Below are 27652 nucleotides of genomic sequence, written 5' to 3' on the forward strand. Positions count from 1 at the left end.
TTTTGTTTGTTTCTGCTATTTCAAAAGCTGCTTGGTAGTGAGTGAAGGGAAGAAATGTTGGTAAGTTGAATCCAAGGTGTTTTTGTATTTGTTGTGTCAAAGTGAAAATCAGTCTACTCTTCCTTTGACAGAACCATATCGGCAACGCAGTTTCAGCGATTGGAGATGGTCTGTTTTTTAAAGTTCTGCCACACAATTTACAACATGTATTTTAAAGACCACTTCCTCTGTCATTCTATCTCCTTCCCTACACTTTTCAGCTGTATAATCATTGTTCCAGTACTTACTCGTAAAACCGTGTACTTTTATTTTTGCAATGTTCTTCGCAGTTTTTGTCTGTTCTCTATAGATTGCATCACGATCTGGAGTTTCTTATTGTACATACTTCCAGTGTTATGAAGCTACAACCAAAATAAAGAGTGTGTCCAGCAAATATTTCCTGAGTGTTTTACAGTAATGTTTTGTAGAATTTACTCAGAGTATTTTTCCATGTTTTGTTTTTAAGGTTTCCGTTAATTTTTTACGTAATTTGATGAATTTATTAAGCTTAAGTTGTATATCTTTGCTGTAGCCACATTCCAGCTCACATCCTAAGTTAGTGAAGTGGTTTAGTTGCTCTACGATTCTATGATGTATCACTATTTTGGTTATAATATACTCTTTCCCCAAGAAGGCCATTGTCTTGGTTTTTCCTGTTGGGATTTCCAGGTCAAGTTTCGCACTTATTTCTTTCAGTAAGTAAATACATTCCTGGCGATTACTAAATGTGATATCGACCTAGATCTCAACGGATAAATGACTAATCAGATATCCTCCACACTGCCCTCCAGTACTAAAGTGGTGATCCCTTGATGCCTCAGAACATGTCCTACCAACCGATCCCTTCTTCTGGTCAAGTTGTGCCACAAACTCCTCTTCTCTATTCAATACCTCCTCATTAGTTATGTGATCTACCAATCTAATCTTCAGCATTCTTCTGTAGCACCACATTTCGAATGCTTCTATTCTCTTCTTGTCGAAACTATTTATCGTCCATGTTTCACTTCCATGCATGGGTACACTCCATACAAACACTTTCAGAAACGACTTCCTGACACTTAAATCTATACTCGATGTTAACAAATTTCTCTTCTTCAGAAATGCTTTCCTTGCCATTGCCAGTCTACATTTTATATCCCCCCTACTTCGACCAACATCAGTTATTTTGCTCCCCAAATAGCAAAACTCTTCTACTACTTTAAATGTCGATTCCTGATCTAATTCCCTCAGCATCACCCAACTTAATTCGACTACATTCCATTATGCTTGTTTTGCTTTTGTTGATGTTCATCTTATAGCCTCCTTTCGAGACACTGTCCATTCCGTTCAACTGCTCGTCCAAGTCCTTTGCTGTCTCTGATAGAATCACAATGTCATCGGCAAAAAACTTCAAGATTCATCTCTTGGCTTTCCTATACGATTTATACCGCCCACACACTTGCCTCCAATACTAAATTGGTGACCGCTCGGTGTCTGAGAATGTGTCCTGTCCACCGATGCCTTCATTTGATCAATTTGAGCCAATTTTATTAGGTACCTCCTCATTAATTAAGTGATCTACCCATCTAATCTACAACATTTTTCTGTAGCACCATATTTCGAAAGCTTCTATTCTCATTTTGCTTAACTGTTTATGGTCCATGTTTTACTTCCGTACATGGTTACACTCCAAACAAATACTTGTCTACTACATAAATCGATATTCGATGTTCACAAATTTATCTTTTTCCGAAATACTTTTCTTGTCACTGCCAGTGGTTCAAATGGCTCTGAGCACTATGGGACTTAACTTCTAAGGTCATCAGTCCCCTAGAACTTAGAACTACTTAAACCTAACTAACCTAAGGACATCACACACATCCATGCCCCAGGCAGGATTTGAACCTGCGACCGTAGTGTCGCGCGGTTCCAGACTGTAGCGCCTAGAACCGCTCCGCCACTCCGGCCGGCGTCACTGCCAATCTACTTTTTATATCGTTCAAATTGCTCTGAGCACTATGGGACTTAACATCTGAGGTCATCAGTCCCCTAGAACTTAGAACTACTTAAACCTAACTAACCCAAGGACAACACACACATACATGCGAGAGGCTGGATTCGAACCTGCGACCGTAGCGGTCTCGCGGTTCCAGACTGTATTTCATATCGTCTCTACCTCAGCCATCGTCACTTATTTTGCTGCCCAAATAGCAAAAATGGTCGACTCATTTAAGTGTCTTCATTCCTAGTCTAATTTCCTTAGCGTCACTTGTTTTAATTCGCTGACATTCCATTATCCTTGTTTTGCTTTTGTTGACGTTCATCTTATATCCTACTTCGAAGGCAGTGTCGATTCCGTTCAACTGCAGTCCTTTTCTGTCTGTGGTTTATTCAAATGTGTGTGAAATCTTATGGGGCTTAACTGCTAAGGTCATCAGGCCCTAAGCTTACACACTACTTAATCTAAATTATTCTAAGGACAAACACAGACACCCATGCCCAAGGGAGGACTCGAACCTCCGCCGGGACCAGCCGCACATCTGTCGTTTACTGCTGGTTCAATGCACCGACTGAATAATCTAGGGCATACGCTAAAACCCTGTCGTTTTCAACCACTGCTTCTCTTATAGATGCCGTCTGGTTTCTGTATAACTTGTAAACAGTCTTTCGCTCTCTTTATATTGCCCCTGCTACTTTCAGAATTTCAAAGAGAATTTAGAGGCCGAGCATAATTATTTGTATGGAGGCAGCGTCACTGACGAATGTCGTTTGTGGGGCCTCAGGAGCAGAGCAAGTGGGCGGCAGGTAGGCACGTGCAGACAGGCCGCACTCACCGTCGAGCACGTGCACGGTGACGGTGGCGACGTCCGCGTTGCTGGGCCGGCACGTGTAGTGGCCCGAGTCGGAGGGCCGCGCCTTCTGCAGCAGCAGCCGCGACGTCGTCTGCTCGCCCTTGTCCGTCACCACGCTGACGCCCCCGCGCTCGCTGTCGTAGCTGATCACCTGCCGACAGTCACGCACACACGTACACTGCAGCGCCAAAGAAACTAGTAGAGGAATGCGTATTCAAATACAGAGATATGGAAGGGGTCACAATACGGCGCTGCGGTCGGCAACGCCTGCGTAAGACACGTGTATGGCACAGTTGTTACATGGGTTTCTGCTGCTACTATGGCAGGTTACCAAGATTTAAGTAAGGTTGACGTTGTGTTACAGTTGGCGCACGACAATTTCAGGAGTGTACCGCGAATATCAGTAATCCGGCAAAACAACAAATCTCTGGCAAAGCTGCGGCTCTGAAAATATCCTGCAAGAATGGGACCAACGACGACTGAAGACAATCGTTCAGTGTAACAGAAGTGCAACCCCTCCACAAATTACAGCAGATTTCTATGCTGGTCCATCAACAAGTGTCAGCGTGCGAACCATTCAGCGAAACATTATCGATATGGGGTTTCGGAGCCGAAGGCCCACTCGTGTACCCTTGACGACTAGACGACTCAAAGCTTTACTCCTCGCCTGGGCCCATCAACACCGACGTTGGACTATTGATGGCTGAAAACATGTTGCCTCGTCGAACGAGTCTCGTTACAAATTGTAACTAGTGGAGGGACGTGTACGGGTTGAAATGTCTCTGATGGATTTGTTAGTTACGTGACATCCAAAGAGTAATCCACGTACGAAGCCGCAGAGCTCAACCGACCCATTCTGCTCTTACTGCTTCTCTACAAATAAACGCTATACTCTCCACGTATTATACTGCCAGTTCTGTTTCCCCCGACATTTAGTACTAGCTTTCGCATTGCATGGGGATGTTCAAATACTTTTGATAAGATACTACACTCTCAGTCGATGTATTATTCCTCGCTGGGGCCAGGGGCCCATCCTATCAGTTAGTTTGGACTCCACAGCCAGATACCCTTATGTGAGTGACAAAGGAATTTCTCCAGCGTAGAGACGTTGTTTTAGACCTATTACAATCCAGAATGTGTTGTTGTCGGGGTCTACCACAATGGGGACCACGCAAACTGCTATCCCATGGCAGAATGTTTGAGATATACGTCTGAATAGATTACTGGAAGCCGAGGAGTTACTGGGAAACGTGCAATGAAAGTGCCTGCTGCATAATAGTTCGGCTAAAATCTGAGCAGCTGAAAATGTTCTGGATCGCAAAATGAGAACACTTGTCGGAAGCGCTGGGGCGTGTAGGAACCAGGTCGCCGCCTGTGTAAGGTTGAGGCAATATTTTAAGAGTGTCGCGTGTATGAAGTAGGGAGTGAATGATCCCCAGTTATCGATAAACTTCTGTTACCACTGTTGCGAGGTGAAGAGAAGTGTAATATGGTCAGAGGGAGGAGGAAGATGACATGGTCAGGGAGAGGGCCAGGAAGAAAAGGACAAATAGAAGGGGAGAACACATGCAGGTACGGATGGAATAAGGGGGAGGAGGAGATAGGTAGAAATGAGGGTATAAGTTGGACAGAGGGAGGAAAATATGAAGGAGGAGATGTGTCCAGTATGTGCCTAAAAGTGAAATGCTGTATTGATTGCAGATGGAGAGCATTCTGTGATCAATTTGAGTAAAATGCCTTCACGTAGAGGGCTAAGGTGACTACTGGGGCATCTGTATACGGATAATGCCAGAAACAATACACCATATGAAAGGGTTGGCATGTTCGACTGGCCGCGACAAATAGGTGAAATCTGGGGAAATATTACTGGCAAAGGGTCACCATCAATACATTAGTGGAGACTTGGTTGAGATCTCATGTAGCCTTGCTTCGTTTATCTCTGATATCATACCACAGGCCACACAGACTTGTATGATGTAGAGCCAAAAATCAACTGGGATACTACGTGGCATTATGTGGTGTTGAAGATGGGATCATACTTTTGCTTTTGAAGGCCAAATCGACGCCAGCATGCCCATGGATGACATGGTGAAAGGCCACAAGAGCAGGAATTCTCGAGACACATATGTTTCCAGTTACTGTAGTCAGAGTGTGGGTGTATATGTATATAAGAACAGAACACATTTGGCAGTAAGTACGTGGCAAGAATAGTAAGCACTGGCCTCATATCTTTCACGATTAGCAGTCATGCAAGTCCACTGACAAACGCCTTGAAGAGTGCATGGATCCCAGACTAGCCTGCACAGTAAACCACTTATCATCCACAGAGTGGGTCTGGGATACAATGAGATGAAGTACACTTTCAGACCAAACTCCAGTGAGCAGTCAACGTGAAGGTTCAATGAATGTGTTTCAGTCATGTCATAAGATTTATGAAGATGACATTCCAATGGTGTTCTTCAATGCCACAACGACTACAAGAGTGGAGGGCACATCCGATAGTGGTGTTGATGATGAACATTAATTCTGAATGGAATGAAGGTTTCATTATTTATTGTAGCAACGCTGCTTTCAAATCTCCCCTAACCTATCTAAAATCGACGTAGTGCTCTTCTGAACTGTTTTTCAGTGCTCCCTCTGTGTCTTATTTCGTTGTGGCGTCACCAATTTAGGTAATATCCTTTTGGTATACGCAAGAGAAATCGTGAAGCAAACAGTGTTTCATTAGTCTTATTTAGTCTGAAGGCGGTCAGCCGTGTCCGATATGAGGAAGCGCCGTTTACACAGAGATTTGCCTAACTTTCCTGCTGGGTTCCCACGCGTGCCGTTTATAACGCGAGTGTCGGCTGAATCAACAGGCGGCCCGTCGGTGCCTGTGTGCAGCTGATGAGCTGCGAACGGCAAAATGGTCCCTTTGCGTGCGCTTACACTGACGTGAAAATGTTTAAAAAAAATGGAGAAGACAGAGGTGAGCCGCTGCAGCAATGAAGTGGCGTGTCATGTCCGTCCCACAACGGGGTTTCAGTATTCCCTACAAATTAATATGTGTCTGCAGTATGATAGAATGGTGTTTGCAAAAGTGCACCTACTGTTTCATTCATATTGATGAGAGATTTGCATACTCCATGAATAATTAAACAGTAGCTATAAAACAGCTCGCCGAGGAGGGCTCTAGCGCTGCCCCCGGCAGGTGCGTCCGAGAGGTGCCGTGTATCTCAGCAAATGACCAGTCGCATAAATTAAAAGCCTCCCCGCAGACCAGCTTTCGGGACTTACACGCTAGCTGAAAGGATCAAAAGGAATGGACTACCGTAGTTGTGGGCTGTGCTGCTGTTGATTATTTGTTTGCAATACAGTGGAACCTAAATGTTAAGGAAAATCTCAAATGGGGATGAATTTCTGGAAAGTTGAATGATTGTAAGGATGACGGTAGTGGCCAGGGTGGCTAAAGAGGACAGTTGTTTTATTCTTTTGGAGATTACTGCAGACTAATGACGAACACTTAAAACTATTTCCAGAGATACCTTTCGCATTGTGGTGATAGTTGCACGTGCTCCTCTGCACGTAAATATATTTCTGTTTTCTATACGTCTGATGTAGGATAAATGACAAATTCATTTGCATGTATTAAAAATATATACAGGGTGTTACAAAAAGGCACGCCAAACTTTCAGGAAACATTCCTCACACACAAATAAAGAAAAGATGTTATGTGGACATGTGTCCGGAAGCGCTTAATTTCCAAGTTAAAGCTCATTTTTGTATCGTCAGTATGCAGTGTACTTCCTCGATTCACCGCCAGTTGACCCAGATGAAGGAAAGTAATGTTGACTTCGGTGCTTGTTGACATGCGACTCATTGCTCTACGGTACTAGCATCAAGCACATCAGTACGTAGCATCAACAGGTTAGTGTTCATCACGAACTGGTTTTGCAGTCAGTGCAATGTTTACAAATGCCGAGTTAGCAGATGCCCATTTGATGTATGGACTAGCTCGGGGCAATAGCCGGGGCGCGGTACGTTTGTATCGAGAGAGATTTCCAGAACGATGGTGTCCCGACAGGAAGAGGTTCGAAGCAATTGATCAGCGTCTTAGGGAGCATGGAACATTCCAGCCTACGACTCGCGACTGGGGAAGACCTAGAACGACGAGGACACCTGCAATGGACGTGGCCATTTTTCGTGCAGTTGACGATAACCCTAATGTCAGCGTCAGAGAAGTTGCTGCTGTACAAGGTAACGTTGACCACGTCATTGTATGGAGAGTTCTACGGGAGAACCAGTTGTTTCCGTACCATGTACAGCGTGTGCAGGCACTATCAGCAGCTAATTGGCCTCCACGGGTACACTTCTGCGAATGGTTCATCCAACAGTGTGTCAATCCTCATTTCAGTGCAAATGTTCTCTTTACGGATGAGGCAGCATTACAACGTGATGAGATTGTAATTTTTCACAATCAACATGTGTGGGCTGACGAGAATCCGCACGCAATTGTGCAATCATGTCATCAACACAGATTTTCTGTGAACGTTTGGGCAGGCATTGTTGGTGATGTCTTGATTGGGCCCCATGTTCTTCGACCTACACTCAATGGAGCACGTTATCATGATTTCATACAGGATACTCTACCTGTGCTGCTACAACATGTGTCTTTACAAGTACGACACAACACGTGGTTCATGCACGATGGAGCTCCTGCACATTTCAGTCAAAGTGGTCGTACGCTTTTCAACAATAGATTCGGTGACCGATAGATTGGTAGAGGCGGACCAATTCCTGACCTCAAACCTCGTGACTTTCATTTATGGGGGCATTTGAATGCTCTTGTCTACGCAACCCCAGTACCAAATATAAAGACTCTTAGTGCTCGTATTGTGGACGGCTGTGATACAATACGCCATTCTCCAGGGCTGCATCAGCGCATCAGTGATTCCATGCGACGCAGGGTGGATGCATGTATCCTCGCTAACGGAGGACATTTTGAACATTTCCTGTAAAAAAAGTGTTTGAAGTCACGCTGGTACGTTCTGTTGCTGTGTGTTTACATTCCATGATTAGTGTGATTTGAAGAGAAGTAATAAAATGAGCTCTAACATGGAAAGTAAGCGTTTCCGGACACATGTCCACATAACATATTTTCTTTCTTTGTGTGTGAGGAATCTTTCCTGAAAGTTTGGCAGTACCTTTTTGTAACACCCTGTATACGCAGAGTGAAGCGACGAATGAAAATTTGTACCTAAACTGCGATTCGAACCCTGATCTTCTGCTCAGTAGTAAGAAGCGCCACACCACCGCCACACCACCCTGGCACAGTGGCTTTGCACAATTGTACAGACTATTCTAACCGCTCGCTCTTCAGTCCAAATTCACATTCATGCCTCAGGCCACTTGGCATTCGCCCTTACTCAAAGTGTATTGTAGAGGCTATTCGACAGTAGAACAGGGTTAGAAAACTCAGTTAGTGGTACAAAAGTGCCCTCCGCGACACACCATTAGGTGGCTTGCGGAGTATGATGTAGGTGTAGATGTAGATGCAGAGGCTCTTTAACTGTGTTCGAATGACATCTAACCATCAAACGAAACTGCAAATCCTGCCTAACACCCAGGCACAGGGCTTTAATGAAATCAAACCGTAAGGTGCTGGCGACACTGATACCTCTCAACATGTATAATGAATATATGCTGAGCGAAGCGACGGATGAAGATTTATACGAAGGATGATGTTTGAGACTTGAAATGGTGTTTGGAACCATATAATTTCAATGAAAGAAGTGTAGGTTGTGACATTTAGTTGCTACAATGCCTACAAAGGGTTATATTTTCGCCTTGTAAATCACGTGTAATTTTGTATTCAGAAAACATTTAACCTCACCTGGAACGGCGAAGTGGCCATCTCTAGAGTTTGTCCAAACATATTTCTAAAGTAAATTTACCTCCCTCCAAGACAATTGATTTGATAATAAGACAGCTGGATTTCATAAAGTAAGTATGCTAAGGCAATAGCGTATTAACAGCTTGGAGGAGAGTTAAGTTCTTTTATTTCGTGATGTGTTTTAAAATTCTGTCCGAGTATTTAAAAATTCACTGCAACGATTATGGGGTTCCAAATAGTGTATTTTCAACATGAGGATAGGTCCGTTCTCTTATTTACTGATGTGTCTTAAAGTGCTATCTAATTACTTAAAAAATCACTACAACTATCGTGACATTGCGGATGTACATTAACAACATTGTAGAGAGGTACATTCTTTTATTTACTGACAATTTTTAACGCTGTAAAATTATTTTAAAAATCTCTACAACAATTAAGGGATTCCATAGCTATGTAACTGATATTGGATACTGTAAGAAAAGAAAAGGTGCCGATGAAAATGGTGTTCTGCCTACAGGAGATAGTGAGTGACAATGACAACAACATAGGCCCATTTTTGACTGATATAAATGAGACGGCGACACAACCGTCCTGTTTAGCGGTAAGTCCAAGACACTCTGCCTCTGCCAGAATTAAAATTAGACCAACAATAACAACAAAAAACAAAAGCCAAAGAAGTGGCAAGTCAACAATAATAACGTTGGGCCCGTACAGAACTGAACTGTTAAAAGATAAATCTGAGAAAGCAATCCAGATTAACAAGAGAAGAAGCAAGCCACTAGAAACGTTCGTAAAGAATAAAAGGTCCAAACCTGCTTAAATACACAACATGAAAGCAAAGATGCAACAGCTAAAGGAGGCCAGTGAGGTGCCAGGAGCAGCGTTTTGGAGAGTGCACTGAAGAAGACGAGTATACTGAATGTTTGTATTGTATTGAAACCACCTCCAACTCTAAGGATAATGAAGGCTAGGGTAGATGCTCTAATTGCACGATGAATATGCTGGTTGTGGTAAGATGACATGTTTATGTGTAAATATTGTATTAATACTTGACATTTGCATCTTCCTTGACTCTGAAAAGATGACTAGTTTCATTACGTAACTTATAAACTGAATCTTTTGCATAATGAGGTAAATTACTAACATATTAAAATTTTTTTCTAAAACTGAAATACATTTCATTCCACTAACGTGTATCTCCTTCATTTTACAATCTCTTGCTGTTCACACTGACCTAACATTTTCCCTGCATGTTATTTTTCTTCCCTGTTTGTGGCCACTTTGTCCTATATACTGGGCAAAGTCACCATTATGCAGACTTCCATTTAACCGCTCTTTTCTGCTGCAAAATGAGAATAGTTAGACACTGTATAATTTATACAAATGTATTTCATGAACTTATCTTCGAAATGAGTTGAGAGAAAACAACATTTTCCTTATGTTGGTCACTATAGCCAGCTTACTCCCTCATGAAATGTAGATGACCTGAAGAAGCACAAGTAAAATATGGAAGAGGACTAGCAAGAACTCAAAATAGAGTTTACGATAATTTTGAAATTTTCAATAGAAATTTAAAGAAATTAGTGTTGTGTATATAACCTCACTATGTGGTAGCGATACAACATGTATATATTCACCAGAAAACGGATTTAGCACGTAGAAATTGGGAAGCACTGAAATGAAACTTCAAATATTGACAGACTATGTAGTACTACTCAGTGATTAGAAAATGAATCGAAAAGAACAATTTGTTGTTGTCAGTAAGACAGTGCACCATATTCGGTCTGGTTTGGGACTACCTTGATGGATGCAACCACTGTATCCTCTTGCGAGCGACGGTGGGCAACAAGTATCGTAACAGGCTTTGGGTATTCTTTATGTAGCCACGGGATGGAGCTGATGACCTAGTTGATCCTGCACAAATTGAGAATAGATGAGGGTCATATTGTGGCCAAGTGAGTTGATCACAATCAATATAATGTTAGGAATAATACGAGCGAACCTGTCCAAGATTCTTACAGAAAATATCCTCACCACTTGGTGTCATCCTGGAGACAATGGTGAATTACAGTCGAATCGTGATCCATCGCTCAATATGTTAGCACAGCATCAACCAGTAGTCCGTACTGAGGCAAGAGAAAGAGAGAGAGAGAGAGAGAGAGGGAGAGTGGTCGAGCATTGGTTCAACAAGGGAAGGTATAATATAGTGGAGGAGGTACTGGACTCAAGACCCCCATCGAAGAAGGGATTAAAAGCATAAATTGCTAGAGAATGGCCAGAAATCTGGAACAGGGTGGAACTAGGTGAGAGTACCAGTTATTTCCTAAGTCAAAGGAAAAACAAAAATGCCATATTTGTAGCTGTCCAAGAGAGCAATACACTCTCTGTCCAGATACTAAAAATGTGCCAAACAGCCGGCCGCGGTGGTCTCGCGGTTCTAGGCGCGCAGTCCGGAACCGTGCGACTGCTACGGTAGAAGGTTCGAATCCTGCCTTCTGCATGGATGTGTGTGATGTCCTTAGGTTAGGTTTAAGTAGTTCTAAGTTCTAGGGGACTTATGACCACAGCAGTTGAGTCCCATAGTGCTCAGAGCCATTTGAAACATTTTTGTGCGAAACACCCGTGAATTTGGAGTAAATGGCACCCCAGACAGCATCATCTGGGAATCTGCCAATAGACAAGAACATCTTAGGTAATCGCCAATCAGTAGCACAATTAGGAATGAGGAGGTAAAGTACAAACTGAACTTCCTTGCAGTAAACACATCATATTACGATGTACAATGCTACATAGCCGAGAAACAGACTAGAAGCTATACACTTTGGGAATGAGGCGCATCAAGGCAGAGCACACGACGACATCGTCATTGCGAAGGAGTCAGGACGTGGCAGCCATATCCCCACCTCAGCACCTGGGACGACAACGTGGTACAGCCTCTGTGAATCCTGAGGTACGGAATTATGCCTTAACGAATCAGGAGAAAACAATCTAACATAATGAGCATAACAAATTCTGCTTCTGAGACCAAGTTGAGTTGTGTGGTGCCTTGATGTGTAACGTAATGTATTTTTGTACAGTGTACTGTAGAATTGCAAAATGTATGATGTAGCAATGGCTTGCAGTACTATGGTGGAGTCGCATGTGGGTTTTCTATTTGGGACGAGAATATATCTCTCTGCCATGCAGCCAAAGCGTAGAATGTGAAAATTATTACTTTAAACGTAATTACTCCTCCTCTTTCTTTTTCTCTTGCTCTCGACATGTCTTCCTTCCTATTTATTTTACTTTCGTTAAGCAGCATAATTCTGAGACATACTAACACATTTGTAATACTGCGCCTGATTTAATATCTTCAAAACAGACTAAAGTAAAAAAAAATGTATAAACCAATAAACAGCTCCATGCAGCAAGTATGACCCATCCCAGACATAACCGTTTGTATTGTGATGTTAGCAGCATCCTGTTCACGTGATGGCGAGCTAATAATCTGTCTCCTATTGGTCTCCAATTAATGGAGTTGAATTACATCGCGTGTCGTACTGAGACCGTCTCCAGTCCCCGAATTTCAAATGCGGGTGTGAGGGTATTACAATTTTCTTGGTATGGAATAGACTAATAGGGCAGTCCTGAGTTAGTATGGTGATTAATTTTCTCCCAGAATTATGATAATTTGTGTGGTGTCGCTCATGTTCTCATATAGTACACTATTGGGCTAGTGCCCCATAGAAATGCGCACAAGTCTGAAAAAGGCACAATTTGGCTGTTGTCTATAGGCAAACCCAAAATGATACGTTTTCGAAACGTTTTCAAACGTTCGTAACGCTATTTTCTTCCACTACGTAGATGCTATATAGGGTGCAAATTTTAAGTTGACAAACCAGAATAACTCGAAAAATAAGCTTCACACGAAAAAAATGTGTGGAATCCAGTGTATTATTTTCGAGGGGGACATATGCTGTTGCTAAAATTTCACCGCCACCCCAGCCCCTTACACTCTGTAAGGCTGTCAAGAAGGCTTCGGATGTACTCTCCTATGTGCCTTCCGATGGCCATTTACGCATGTGACACCCGTAAAATGCACATAAAATCGGAGCAGAAAATCAATATTTTTCACCAACGATGGTAGAGAATAATTCTGAAGATCAGTTTTCGGTTCGCGTTTGGAAAGGTGGAATGCTGAGGAGGCGTCCAAACAGTCTGCACAAAACCATTGAAAGAAAACTGACGCTTGCGGAACAAATTCTGTCTGTGAAAGTGAACGATAACTACGTATTCACATTCTCCATGATCGTATGTATCTGTGCGGCACTACTTTCATATTGCACCAGTTTCCGTAGGTGGGTAACAGTACTTCTGATAGCAGCTTTTGTGGGACCCCTAGCAAATGCACTGCACTACTTGTATAAAGCCTTTTTCAGCTCAAGAGAGGAATGAGGAGGCTGTTCCAGGCAGCAATAAATTATTCCAAGAGGCGCATCAAAAAATGCTGCATCTTATATCTTAAGATTTCGAGACTGCTGTTCTACACGTACATTTCTTTGTGACGCGACGTTAGTCCACTTTACGTGCCCTGTGTGGTCGTATATTGCCAGATGCATCTACTAAATCTGCCGAAGGGATATATTTGAGATTCCTAAACGCAATATTCTCAAATTCGTGCCATCACAATCCATAGGGAAAGACATAAACTTCTGAGTGCTCGCCAAAACGTATTCTGCTCAGTAACACTGTTCTGGCTGAAGGCCTCTCTTCCGCAGATGTTTGATGTATCGCAACTGTTTCTGGCTGACATCATATCAAAACACATCCGTTATCACTTTGCACTACAGACTAGAGCTCACAGGTGAAGGGTCCGGTGCTCTACTGATACGCAGTGCAGTGGTAATATTGACGTACTTGCTAATGCACTCCTTCCTCTGATGTGATGTGGGTACTGCATCCATCCTGCCTCGGGCATGGATGTTTGTGATGGCCTTAGGTTAGTTAGGTTTAACTAGTTCTAAGTTCTAGGGGACTAATGAGCTCAGCAGTTGAGTTCCATAGTGGTCAGAGTCATTTGAACCATTTGAACCACTGCATCCATGACTGGTGTGTCGCTTTACGTGTATATATGACATTATCGAAGCACTTTGTGTATGGTGCTTGAGGCATAGCCCTTCTGGCAGTTGCAAGAAAGGACAGCGGTACTTCCTGTATGTTTATGTCCCTGTCTCTTGGAGCGTAACAACAGAAAATGGTGTTGAACTTTATATATCTTGGCTACCTGTTAAGACTGTATATCCTATGGTCGTCAGGCAAAGATTAAAACAGTCTCCAGTTGCGGTCTGTATGTAAATGGTGTCAGGACGACCTTTTGGTTATACCAAACGTCTGCTAAGTACTTTCGTGATTTTCCCTCTATCGGGAGAATCCTATAGATACAGAGATGAACGCTTTGTTTCTGTCGTTATATAAATGATAGTTGAATATTTTAAACGATTGCAAACTAATTACTTGACTGATTTGTGAAAACATACTCCAGAACGTATATGCCAACTCAGTTTAATAGTAAAAATTTCGGAATTTAAATTTAAACATAGTTTCTTTTGTTCTTAGCTCGCAACTAGTTTGAAGCAACACTCCACACTAATCTATCTTGCACAAAAAGCTTCCTTTTCTGAATAGCTACTGTAGTCAGCAGTGAGATCACTTGAACCTGTTTACTGTTTACAAACGTCCGTCTCACTCTATAGTTTCTCTCTGTCTGTCTCTCTCTCTCTCTCTCTCTCTCTCTCTCTCTCTCTCTCTCTCTCTCTCTCTTCCCACCCATACATCCCACCACTGCCAAATTAATTATCTTTAGTACCCAAAAATCTAACCCCCTTTCTAATCAAACTAAGGCAATAATTCCTCTCCATAATTCGATTCAGAACCCTTACATTAATTACGCGATTTATCCATCCCATCTTCAACATTTTTCTGTAGCATCACATTTTAAAAGTTTCTGTTCTCTTCTTATTTGTACTTCTTAGCTTCCAGATTCCTCTTCCATGGCTATAGCAGAGAAAGTCATTTTCAGAAAGGACTTCCTATCATTTAATTTTGTATATGATATTAACGCATTTAGGTGACAAGATACATTTCTTGTTCTTGCCCGTCAACATTTTATATCCTCTTTTTTCTGTTGTCAAAAGTTATTATGTTATTCAAGTTATTTACCTCTGCTACTACTTTTAGTCACTCATTTCTAAATCTAATCCCCTCAACATCGGTAGATTTAATTAGATAACATTCCATTATTCTTGCTTTTTCCTGTTAATGATGATCTTATAGGCTCTTTTCAGGACACTATCTATTACGTTTAATTCCTAGTTTAAGCCCTTTGGCGCCTGTAACAGAATTACATTGCTTTTCTTTCGCTCTGAATTTTAATTGCCTTTCCTAATGTTTCATTCATTTCCTTCACATCTGACCCAATCTTCTGACTGAATAACATTTGTTACAGGCTACAGCTGCGATCCACTCTCTTCTGAATTACTACTTCCTTTCCACGTCCTTGGGCTCTTACAGCTGCGGTCTGATTTTTGTAGAAGCTGTGGACAATAATTCTCGACCTCTGTTTTATCTTTATTACCTTCAGAATTTCAGAGGGTGTTCCAGGCAAATTTGTCTGAAATCATTTCTAAATCTATAGAGACTTCAAACGCAGGTTTCTCCTTCTTGAGTCTCCCCTGTAAGATACGCCAAGAAGTCAGTATAACCTCGTGCGTGTCTTCTTTTTATTAATCCAAAATGCAAAATGTCCTAAAATGGCATTTCAGTATTTCCGTAAAATGAATACGGCAAATTGCTTTGCGTATTAGCAATGTCGTGTCCTCTGATAGCACTGCTTAACGTTCGGCTGTATCGCCGCACACACAGCTTGAGCATTCGGTATTTATAGGTCCAATGGCTGCGCAGCTGCCACTGCGACACTGGGTCGATACCGGAAATTAGCGTCCCCACCGGAAATCGAGTCTGCGACGGCTGCATGTGAAACCTTGCATCTGAGCTAAAATGCTGTTGGGACCCAAGAACGCAGCGGCACGGTTCTAAGGCAGTGTCCATGGACATATAGAAGCGTGGCCCACTCTCAAGGTACTTTTCATTTGCAGCCTGACGTGGAAAGCTATTAGTACAACTCGACAGATAAGGGACGTTGGCATGGGCCTTTGCTAGCGGAGTATCATAATTGTACAACTATGTACGTAGCATGGAAGCTACGGCCTTTGAGGCCTTTGAACGGACATTATTCAGTGCATGTTGTACTCCAGTAAACTGATCAAAAGCATCAGAACGCCACTATGATATACAGGACTGACCACAACATGGCATGAGAGGCGTACACGCCCCTATTAATGGAGGCGGGTAATATTGAGTTGGCAATACTGAGTAGTCAGTATACAAACAGTAACAGGAGAATGGATCGTTCAGGAGAGCTCAGTGACCTCTATCAAAGATTAGTCTCTGGATGTCACTTGAATAACAAATCCATCACTGATGTTTCTGTGTCGTGATGGTGACGACACCGTTCCACGGCTGCCAACTGGGCAAAGTTGTATTTCGCGACGATATCGCTCTCTGCAGCAGCGAGGCATTCGAGACCGTATCTTTCTTGGTGCCGATGCAATGGTCAACACCGCATGGTTAACTGCTTCACCTCTTCTAACATTTGAAAGTCTTCCGGGATGTAATGCGATCCTCCTCCTCTTCACACTAATAACGATGTCAGAGCCCAGAAGGAACCTGAGGAAGACTATTTTTAGCTTTCCAAACAGGTGCTGAAGGAAATCTTCGTGTCTGTAATTGTACAAATTAATATTCAGCCTGTGAAGAGTCAGATTACCGGAGCTAGGTGTTGTATGTTGTATTTTGGATGCTGACGTGCCTGTTCAGTTCAATTTATTTTTTTAAAAATGTGTTCCTGGTGAAGTGGCTGTCAAGCCTTATCACAGAATTCAAACTGTTGTTATGGTTATAGCTCCTGTCGTATCTCAATCAAATTAAAATTTTAAAATATTTGGTAAAAAAATCATTAGCTCTAATTACGAAATTAAAATTTGAAGACTTTGTTTGTTAAGTTGGCCAGTGGGTCTAACGACTGAATTGAAATTGCTTCTTGTTAAACTCAATGTTGAAAATTTTTTGGTAAAGTTGCCGCTGTGCCTAACAGTTACAGATCTGTTTCATTCAATTGCGATCACTAGGGAGCGATTAATGTTTGTTAAAATCTTTAGGCAATCTTTAGGCTGTAATAAAAGTGGTTAAGAATAACCCAGAATGAGATTTTCACTCTGCAAAAGAGTGTGGCTGATATGAAACTTCCTGAAAGATTAAAACTCGGGGCCTTTGCATTTAGCGGGCAAGTGCTCTACCAACTGAGCTACTCAAGCACGACTCACGCCCCGTCCTCATAGCTTCACTTCTGCCAGTACCTCGCCTCCTACCTTCCAAACTTTACAGAAGCTCTCCTGCGAAACATGCAGGACTAGCACTCCTGAGGGAAAGGATATTGCGGGAACATGACTTAGCCACAGCCTAGGGGATGTTCCCAGAATGAAATTTTCTCTCTGCAGCGGAGTCAGCGCTGATAGGAAACTTCCTGGCAGATTAAAACTGTGTGCCGGACCGAGACTCGGACTCGCGACCTTTGCCTTTCGCGGGCAAGTGCTCTACCAACTGAGCTACCCAAGCACGACTTACGCCCCGTCCTCACAGCTTCACTTCTGCCAGTACCTCACCTCCTACCTTCCAAACTTTACAGAAGCTCTCCTGCGAAATACTTGCCCGTGAAAGGCAAAGGTCCCGAGTTCGAGTCTCAGTCCGTCACACAGTTTTAATCTACCAGGAAGTTTCATATCAGCGCACACTCCCCTGCAGAGTGAATATCTCATTCTGGAAACATCCCCCAGGCTGTGGCTAATCCATGTCTCCGCAATATCCTTTCTTTCAGGAGTGCTAGTCCTGCATAGTTCGCAGGAGAGCTTCTGTAAAGTTTGGAAGGTAAGTGGTGAGATACTGGCAGAAGTGAAGCTGTGAGGACGGGGCGTGAGTCGTGCTTGGGTAGCTCGGTTGGTAGAGCACTTGCCCGCGAAAGGCAAAGGTCCCGTGTTCGAGTCTCGGTCCGGCACACAGTTTTAATCTGCCAGGAAGTTTCAAGAATAACCCAGATAATCAACAGCTTTTCCGCTCTCCTATCACCTTTATACAGCAGCCAAAGTTGACTGTTGGCAATGTGATTCTGAAGTCAAACGCGAAGGAACAAAAACGGGTAACCCAAACAGGACTATTTTCTCTGGGATAATGCAGTGCCTGTATTATTCTGATTATGACACAAAGTCTCTTTGGACATGCATGCACTGCGGCGACCACAGCCTGTAAGCGTACTGTCATATCGCTGGCTTAGTTCTGGAGTATCTTTGCGGGCAGCCGCGTCTGTAGAGTCGAGCACGGGACACGGAACTGTTATGTTGTGTTGTGTGTGGCTCAGCATGTGAGGGGCATTGGTAGTGTGGAAGTTGAAGTGTTGCTACATGTGCTATTACAGTAAAGTGATGAAATATGGAAATGGTTAAGAGCAATGTGCGTCAAGAAGTAATTAAAAATGAACAGTGCTGCCTATAACATTTTGTGTATCCTCTCGTTGCATGTCGTACCGTACAATGTCAACCATCCGCGCCGTGTTCGGCCCCTCAGAATGAACTAATGTGAATCAGCAAAAATTAGTTACCATAAAACCCTGGGCGTGCTACAAGCCGTTATGAAACATATCAAATAAATTCGCAATTGCGCATAAGGACGACTATCAGCTGTAGAATGGAATGACAACAACGAAAATTTGCACCGGACCGGAACACGAACCTGGTTTTCCCGCTTATCGCGAGTGGTCGCCTTACCATTTGGCTATCTGTACACGACTCACGACCAGACCCAAACCTCCATATGTCAACAACAACGCGTCTACGACCTGTACGCGTACATCCATTAAGTACACTCGTATACAGGTCAGACATTGTACTTGAAAGCCGCACGCCCGGTATCAGCATATAAATACGATATTGAAGTGCAAGTATAATTATAATCACCATGAAAAGTTCCTTTGCACATGCATGCATTGCGGCGACCACAGCCGATACGAAACACATCAAATGGATTCGCAATTGCGCAAAGGGACGACCATCAGCTGGAAAACAGAATGACGACAACAAAAATTTGTGCCGGACCGGAACACGAAACGGATTTGTCGCTTGTACCAGTAGCAAGCGGGCACCATACCATTTGGCTGCGCATGCACAACTCACGACCAGAGTAATTCCGAATTCGATTGATGTATTTTCTCTATTTTCGGCTCTTGAGGCAGAATGGTCTACAGGCATTCAGATATCTCACTGAAAGTGTCTCTTGCAAAGTTCAAGCTGTCATATAGATGACGAATGGACACATCCTATGTTAATGGCCGCTAATAGACGTCAAGATATAATGGGAAATCAAAAAGTTTCAGTTATAAAGCCGTACAGTACTGAATCGGTATGCCAATCAGGCAAAATCGCCGTGAGCACTGAAGCAATCATTCCAACGACGAGCCAGATTGAATACAACCGTTTAGTATAACACCATCTCCTGCTGTATGAAGAATCTTATAACTACCTGCTGCACAACCTTGTCAGACAGGAATCGTCGACGATTCAAGACCTTTTTTAAGCAACCGAATGCATGATAACCGCGTGAGGAGAGATCAGGACCATACGACTGGTGTTCGTGTCTCCCACTTGAGTTGACATAGGTCCCGCTTTACGACATTATTATGAGTGGACGTGCACCGTCATGAAGCAGCTGCTCGCAATGTCACAATTTTCGTGGACATCTCGCCTTTAGTGCAAGAAGTAATTTCTCCAGCGTTGGACAGCACCGTTCTCCAGTGATGGAGACACCGGGTTTCTCCAAATCAATAAGCAATGGGCCCCACTAATCGAAGAACAGCGTGATTATCAACTTTGCAGAACATGGATAGCTCTTGAATTTCTTAGGTAGGTGGTTTTCGACGGACACATGGCCCTACAAACGTTCTTCATTGTCCGATGGATATCTGCCGGTGATTGGCATTCGGCAACCAAGAGAAAAATAACATTACTTTTGTCCTTTCTTGGTAATAAAGTCACCATAGTTCACGTTCGGGCATTTAGCGCACGCACTTTGGAACGACACGATTGTCACACTAATATCTGGCCTAATAGTCGGTGCTTATACACACGCATCGGAGTCGCGCTATGTTGCACATACGCTGCAGCAACAATGCCCTCAAAGCGAAACCTTTTGATCGTGTAGTGGTTTTACCTGAAGAAGGTTATCAAGCACTATTCTTTATTTCCTCCGTATATGATCAAAATGATCAAATCAAATGAGTCGAAACAAGGCCCCGGGAGTAGACAACATTCCCTTAGAACTACTGACAGACTTGGGAGAGCCAGTCCTGACAAAACTCTACCATCTGGTGAGCAAGAAGTATGAGACAGGTGAAATACCCTCAGACTTCAAGAAGAATGTAATAATTCGATTCCTAAAGGAAGCAGGTGTTGACAGATGTGAAAATTACCGAACTGTCAGTTTAATAAGTCACGGCTGCAAAATACTAACGCGAATTCTTTACAGACGATTGGAAAAACTAGTAGAAGCCGACCTCGGGGAAGATCAGTTTGGATACGGTAAAAATATTGGAACACGTGAGGCAATACTGACCCTACGACTTATCTTAGGAGCTAGATTAAGGAAAGGCAAACCTACGTTTCTAGCATTTGTAGACTTAGAGAAAGCTTTTGACAATGTTGACTGGAATACCCTCACTCGAATTCTGAAGGTGCAGGGGTAAAATACAGGGAGCGAAAAGCTATTTACAATTTGTACAGAAACCAGATGGCAGTTATAAGAGTCGAGGGACATGAAAGGGAAGCAGTGGTTGGGAAGGGAGTGAGACAGGGTGTAGCCTATCCCCGATGTTATTCAATCTGTAAATTGAGCAAGCAGTGAAGGAAACAAAAGAAAAATTCGGAGTGGGAATTAGAATCCTTGGAGAAGAAATAAAAACTTTGAGGTTCGCCGATGACATTGTAATTCTGTCAGAGACAGCAAAGGACTTGGAAGAGCTGTTGAACGGAATGGACAGTGTCTTGAAAGGGGATATAAGATGAACATCAACAAAAGCAAAACGAGGATAATGGAATGTAGTCGAATTAAGTCGGGTGATGCTGTGGGAATTAGATTAGGAAATGAGACATTTAAAGTAGTAAAGCAGTTTTGCTATTTGGGGAGCAAAATAACTGATGATGGTCGAAGTAGAGAGGATATAAAATGTAGACTGGCAATGGCAAGGAAAGCGTTTCTGAAGAAGAGAAATTTGTTAACATCGAGTATTGATTTAAGTGTCAGGAAGTCGTTTCTGAAACTATTTGTATGAAGTGTAGCCATGTATGGCAGTGAAACGTGGACGGTAAATAGTTTAGACCAGAAGAGAGTAGAAGCTTTTGAAATGTGGTGCTACAGAAGAATGCTGGAGATTAGATGGGTAGATCACATAACTAATGAGGAGGTATTGAATAGGATTGGGGAGAAGTGAAGTTTGAGGCACAACTTGACTAGAAGAAGGGATCGGTTGGTAGGACATGTTCTGAGGCATCAAGGGATCACCAATTTAGTATTGGAGGGCAGTGTGGAGTGTAAGAATCGTAGAGGGAGACCAAGAGATGAATACACCAAGCAGATTCAGAAGGATGTAGGTTGCAGTAGGTACTGGGAGATGAAGAAGCTTGCACAGGATAGAGTAGCATGGAGAGCTGCATCAAACCAGTCTCAGGTCTGAAGACCACAACAACAACAACAACAACAACAACAACAGCAACAACATCAAATTTGCATATTACTACCTTTGGTCTCATGACTTTCGTAATCTAGAAACGCTAGGTTTTATCGGTTACGAACAACCCGATCTAGACAGTTCCAAATGTTTCGTACTTTACATGCCAGAGGTCATCTGTCTAATGGATCATAAAACGTGATAATCTAAAAATGACACTTGTGCCACTTAAGTGGACGTCCGTTTGCGATCTTGGTGTGCTAATTCCAGCCTTCTTCGCCTTGCTTCGGCCACGGTTTTGGATAGCAACATTTTGGCATGCGTGGCATACTTTAGCCACAATGACAATCGAACTGTTTACAAATTTAGCCGCTTCGGAAATGTTGCCACACTTGCCCAGAAACTCGATGATCGTGTCCTTTTGGACGTCAGACCAATTGCTTGGTTTTCGCATATCTAGAATGACTGCACTGTATTCCTCGATCCCCCCCACGACACCCTTTATATCTACTCAATTGCTAGTGCTGCCACATGCCTTCTGTGAGTAGTTAGCTCCCGTGGACGTCTAACATGGACGGCGGTCGCATTAATGGGACTGGACCGAGTATTATAGTACTTAAATCACCTTCATTTATTTCCTTACCTGAGTAAACACTGCATGTATCTCCAACCCTCCCACTTTCTTTGAACCCTGTGATTTGCACTTCGCTCCCTTTCTCCGTTTGCCTATGCTCCGCTCACTCCCTGAGCTGCGCGTGCACAACTCACGAATAGAGCAATTGCGAATTCATTTGATGTATTTTCTCTAACATCTACATCTACATCGATACTCCCCAAGCCACCTGACGGTTTGTGGCGGAGGGTACCTTGAGTACCTCTATCGGTTCTCCCTTCTATTCCAGTCTCGTACTGTTCGTGGAAAGAAGGATTGTCGGTATGCCTCTGTGTGGGCTCTAGTCTCTCTGATTTTATCCTCATGGTCTCTTCGCGAGATATACATAGGAGGGTTGCAATATACTGCTTGACTCCCCGGTGAAGATATGTTCAACAAAAGCCCGTACCGAGCTACTGAGCGTCTCTCCTGCAGAGTCTTCTACTGGAGTTTATCTCTCATCTCTGTAACTCTTTCGCGATTACTAAATGATCCTGTAACGAAGCGCGCTGCTCTCCGTTGGATCTTATCTATCTCTTCTATAAACCCTATCTGGTACAGATCCCACACTGCTGAGCAGTATTCAAGCAGTGGGCGAACATGTGTACTGTAACCTACTTCCTTTGTATTTGGATTGCATTTCCTTAGGATTCTTCCAATGAATCTCAGTCTGGCATCTGCTTTACCGACGATCAACTTTAAATGATCATTCCATTTTTAATCACTCCTAATGCGTACTCCCAGACAGTTTATGGAATTAACTACTTCCAGTTGCTGACCTGCTATATTGTAGCTAAATGATAAGGGATCTTTCTTTCTATGTATTCACAGCACATTACACTTGTCTACATTGAGATTCAATTGCCATTCCCTGCACCATGCGTCAATTCGCTGCAGATCCTCCTGCATTTCAGTACAATTTTCCATTGTTACAACCTCTCGATATACCACAGCATCATCCGCAAAAAGCCTCAAGGTCATTTATGTATATTGTGAATAGCAACGGTCCTACGACATTTATCTGTGGCACACCTGAAATCACTCTTACTTCGGAAGACTTCTCTCCATTGAGAATGACATGCTGCGTTCTGTTATCTAGGAACTCTTCAATCCAATCACACAATTGGTCTGATAGTCCGTATGCTCTTACTTTGTTCATTAAACGACTGTGGGGAACTGTATCGAACGCCTTGCGGTAGTCAAGAAACACGGCATCTACCTGGCAACCCGTGTCTATGGCCCTCTGAATCTCGTGAACGAATAGCGCGAGCTGGGTTTCACACAATCGTCTTTTTTGAAACCCATGCTGATTCCTACGACTAGATTTCTAGTCTCCAGAAAAGTCATTATACTCGAACATCATACGTGTTCCAAAATTCTACAACTGATAGACGTTAGAGATATAGGTCTATAGTTCTGCACATCTGTTCGACGTCCCTTCTTGAAAACGGGGGTGATCTGTGTCCTTTTCCGATCCCTTGGAACGCTACGCTCTTCTAGAGACCTACGGTACGCCGCTGCAAGAAGGGCTAAATCGTGCTTATGCACCTCTTGCCAGGTTGTAAACTTCCCTGTTCGATGTCACCCGCAAAATTGAGCCCCAAAACTCCACTATATTCCTCATCGTTGAGATCTTTGTCTTGCTGCCGCGCCTTTGTCACCATGCACCACCTCCCTTACATCGCCGTGCGGGATTAGCGGAGCGGTCTCAGGTGCTGCACTCATGGACTGTGGGGACAATTTAGGTTAAATATCGTGTAAGCTTAGGGACTGATGACCTTAGCAGTTAAGTCCCATAAGATTTCACACTCATTTCAACATTTTCCCTTACATCTTCGCACTGAGTCTTCTCCGACGTTAATTTCGCTTCATCCCCTTCCCTAACATCTACTCACCGTCTCGATTACAATATCTACTAACTCTTTTTCCAATGAAGGCTTTACCCCACCGTTACCCATAGCGGCAGCAATCCTGCCGCATCCTACCACCTGTAAGACATGATAATCTTCAATTCTTTCTCATTCTACTTTCTCCAACGCCACTGGCATCGAATCTCCAGAGATCAAAGTGTTTTCTAGGCCCAGAGCACCTTCATTCTTACAGATATAAAGTGCGCATACATGAGTACTGCCTGACCATCTCCCCTAAGAGACTAATATCAGTTTGGGCCACTTGTGGACGATTTTTAACATTGCACTAAATGTCACACTCCCAAAAACTCCCCCTCCAGCTCAGTTAGGATCTGATGCTGTTACTTGTGTTTCCTGCACTTTTTATGTATGTCTATTATTCTTTTGTTTGTGTCCCTGTCCTTTGTGTTTTCTATAGCTGCATGGAGTTCCCCAATATCTTTCCTTAATTTCTTTCACCTACTTCGTGGTGGTCTTACATTTTTTAGTCTACCTCCAGATTCTCCAAAGCAATGTGCTGTCTCTAATTCTACGGCCATTTGTGGAAGACTTTAGTCGTCCTTTCCTCATTTCATTCGTCAGTTCATTTGCACGAATTCGTTCCACATAGCTTTCCGTTTTCCAAATGTCTTCCTCCGCTGAAGATCCCAGTATGTTCCTTCAAATTTTTCATCTTATTTTCTCATCGCGTCGGTATCGGTTTTCATGATGTGGGTTAGACAATCGGCTGGATTAGTGCTTATGGCAACATCACAGTGTTATAGGTCCTCAATTTAGGATTGATGGATATTGATTTAATGTTGTGTGTTTCTTGAGCTTGAAGACGAATTCTGATTTCCCCAGCCTACTTTATTAGCTTCTTCGTCTTGTCAATTTGGCTGTACCACTCGCAGAGATATCTGAATTTGTCCACATCGTTAATTATTCCATATCCTGCTTTACATTCTGTCGCCATATTCATCAGTTTTATCACTTTAGTTAATACTTTATGGTTTGTTTTCAGGGTTACTTCATGCGGCTTATGCAAGATCATTTCTTTTCAGTCGTCTCTTCTTCGTCTGACGATCACTATGCAGGGCTATTCAGCTGCCCCTACAGTTGTCGTTTTATGCAACCCGCAATGTTAAAGCCAGTCTTCACAAACGACGCGCGAGATTTTCGTACTCTCGCTTGCTAGTCGCAAACTGCAGGAGAGATGAACTAGAGATACCTGTAAGAAATTTGTTGTAGGTAGATATTGTACTGGGGTACGTTTGCACTAGACACCGTAGTTTTCGAGTTATCAGAGAAAAACTTACAAACGTGACCTTCAAACGCACTTCCCTCAACCCCTGCTCCTCCCACTCTCAGCCTCTTTCAGTCAGGATTTATAGTACGTTGGTATTCTTTCCTACCAATGAGCAAATATTTCCGACTGCACTAATTCTATTCCACATTCGATCTTTTTTTAGTTTTCTTTCACTGGCCTTATTACGCTAGCGGCTTCGCCGAGTACTTACAGATTGTAAAAGTCATGTTTGTGTAAGCTTTACCTAATAATTTTGTGAATAAACTGTTACAGTTCTGTATTCGTCAAGAATTCTGACTACGAAACTACTTCGCTGGTAAGGGTTAAGTTTGGATCGAGCTGTCAACGTAATTAGTTTTAGTGTAACGCTTACAACAGTTTTTCTTTCTGTCACTAAGTTGACGGGCACTTTGAAATTAATAATGCTAACGTAGTAGCCGACTACGATGGTGGATGTTGTGCCCTTCATACGGGATTGCTCTATCCATTACAGCATTAATATTGTGCTTAAATTACACTATTCTGGCACTGTATCTTACACAACTCTTGTTCTTAATTGACTCTGATACTTCACCCGGAAAAACGTGTAAATCTAACTAAATGTTTGAGCCTCCTTGGTGTGTTCTCTGGTATTGAGGTAATGCTGACTTCCTCCGAGATAGTATAAAGTGCATTTATAGGGAGTCGTACGCCTTCTTAAAATGCGCAGTCGTCCATATTCTTTTTTTCTTAGTTTCCAAATTTTTACGATCAGCTTCAGTTTAACATCTTACTTGTCAAAATTCTACTTGGTATTCGCTTGGTAAGAGCTCACAAACGCGAGAATTATCGCTCAAGCAGCTTAACAACTCTTGCATCAGAGTTACTTATAAGAATAATATACAGAACAAGGAAAGGTAAGGGCACCGGATGGGAAATTCAGACGTTGCGGTTGACAAGTGAAGCAAGAACAAAAAAAAAAAAAAAAAAAAAAAGAAACATGTTAATAGGATTTGTCGACTTGAAAAAAGCGTTCGACAATGTAAAATGGCGCAACATGTTCGAAATATTGAGAACAATAGGGGTAAGCTGTAGAGAGAGACGGGTAATATACAGTATGTACAACAGCCATGAGGGAATAATAAGACAGGATGACCAAGAACGAAGTTATCAGATTAGAAAAAGTGTAAGACAGGGATGCAGTCTTTCGCCCCTACTGTTCAATCTGTACACCGAAGAAGCAATGACGGAAATGAAAGAAAGGTCCAGGACTGGAATTAAAATTGAAGGTGAAAGGATATCAGTGATACGATTCGTGATACGTGAATGAAAGTCAAGAACAATTATGTGATCTCCTGAATGGAATGAACAGTCTAATGATTACAGAACATGGACTGAGGGTACATCGAAGAAATACGAAAGAAGTGAGACGTAGCAGAATTGAGAACAGCGACAAAGCTGGTGGTCGCGAAGTAGAAGTAGTTAAGGAACTTTACTACCTAGACAGCAAAATAACCAATGGCGGACAGAGCAATAGGATATCAAAAGCAGACTAGCACTGGAATAAAGGGCATTCCTGGCCAAGAGAAGTCTACTAATATCCAACACAGGCTGTAATTTGAGGAAGAAATTTCGGAGACAGTACGTATGACGCACAGTATTGTATGGTAGTGAAACATGGACTGTGGGAAAACCGGAACAGAAGAGAATTGAAGCATTTGAGATCTGGTACTATAGACGAATGTTGAAAATGAGGTGGACTGAAAAAGTAAGGAATGAGGAGGTGCTGCTCAGAATCGGAAAGGAAAGGAATATATGGAAAACACTGACCAGAAGGCTGGAGTGAATGATAGCACATTTGTTAAGACATCAGGAAATGACTTCCATGGTACTAGACGGAGCTGTTGAGGGTAAAAACTGTAGAGGAACACAGATATTGGAATAAATCCAGAGAATAAAGGTAGCAAGTGCTACTCGAGATGAAGAGGTCGGCACAGGAGAAGAATTCAAAGCGGGCAGCGTCAAATCAGTCAGAAGATTGATGCCTAAAAAAAAGAAATCACCGATGTGGCTTTCCCTGCGGATGTCACTCTGCTGCAGTTAATAGTATCTTTTGGATCTGTAATCGTATATTTTGTAGCTCCTTCCTTGTGTAACGGACATATAATCCACATCTTAGTCATCTGATATTTTGTCCTTTCTCCAAATGCGAATAA

The 27652-nt window shown here is 42.7% G+C and overlaps 1 protein-coding gene across 1 annotated transcript in view; it reads right to left on the reverse strand.

Annotated features, from left to right (window-relative positions):
• Positions 1 to 2157: 2157 nt before the first annotated feature.
• The window catches only part of LOC126484849 (zwei Ig domain protein zig-8-like), a gene marked incomplete at its 3' end in the record, with an annotated part of 165521 nt that continues 140026 nt past the window's right edge, over positions 2158 to 27652 (reverse strand). Inside the window, exons 4-5 of the mRNA XM_050108445.1 lie at positions 2849 to 3021; positions 2158 to 2188 (exon numbers count right to left, since the gene is read on the reverse strand). Coding sequence (XP_049964402.1) covers positions 2158 to 2188; positions 2849 to 3021 — 204 coding nt within the window. The remainder of the gene's footprint in view (positions 2189 to 2848; positions 3022 to 27652) is intronic.

The sequence above is a fragment of the Schistocerca serialis genome, chromosome 6, assembly GCF_023864345.2.
Source record: "Schistocerca serialis cubense isolate TAMUIC-IGC-003099 chromosome 6, iqSchSeri2.2, whole genome shotgun sequence".
NCBI classification, from domain to species: Eukaryota; Metazoa; Arthropoda; class Insecta; order Orthoptera; family Acrididae; genus Schistocerca; species Schistocerca serialis.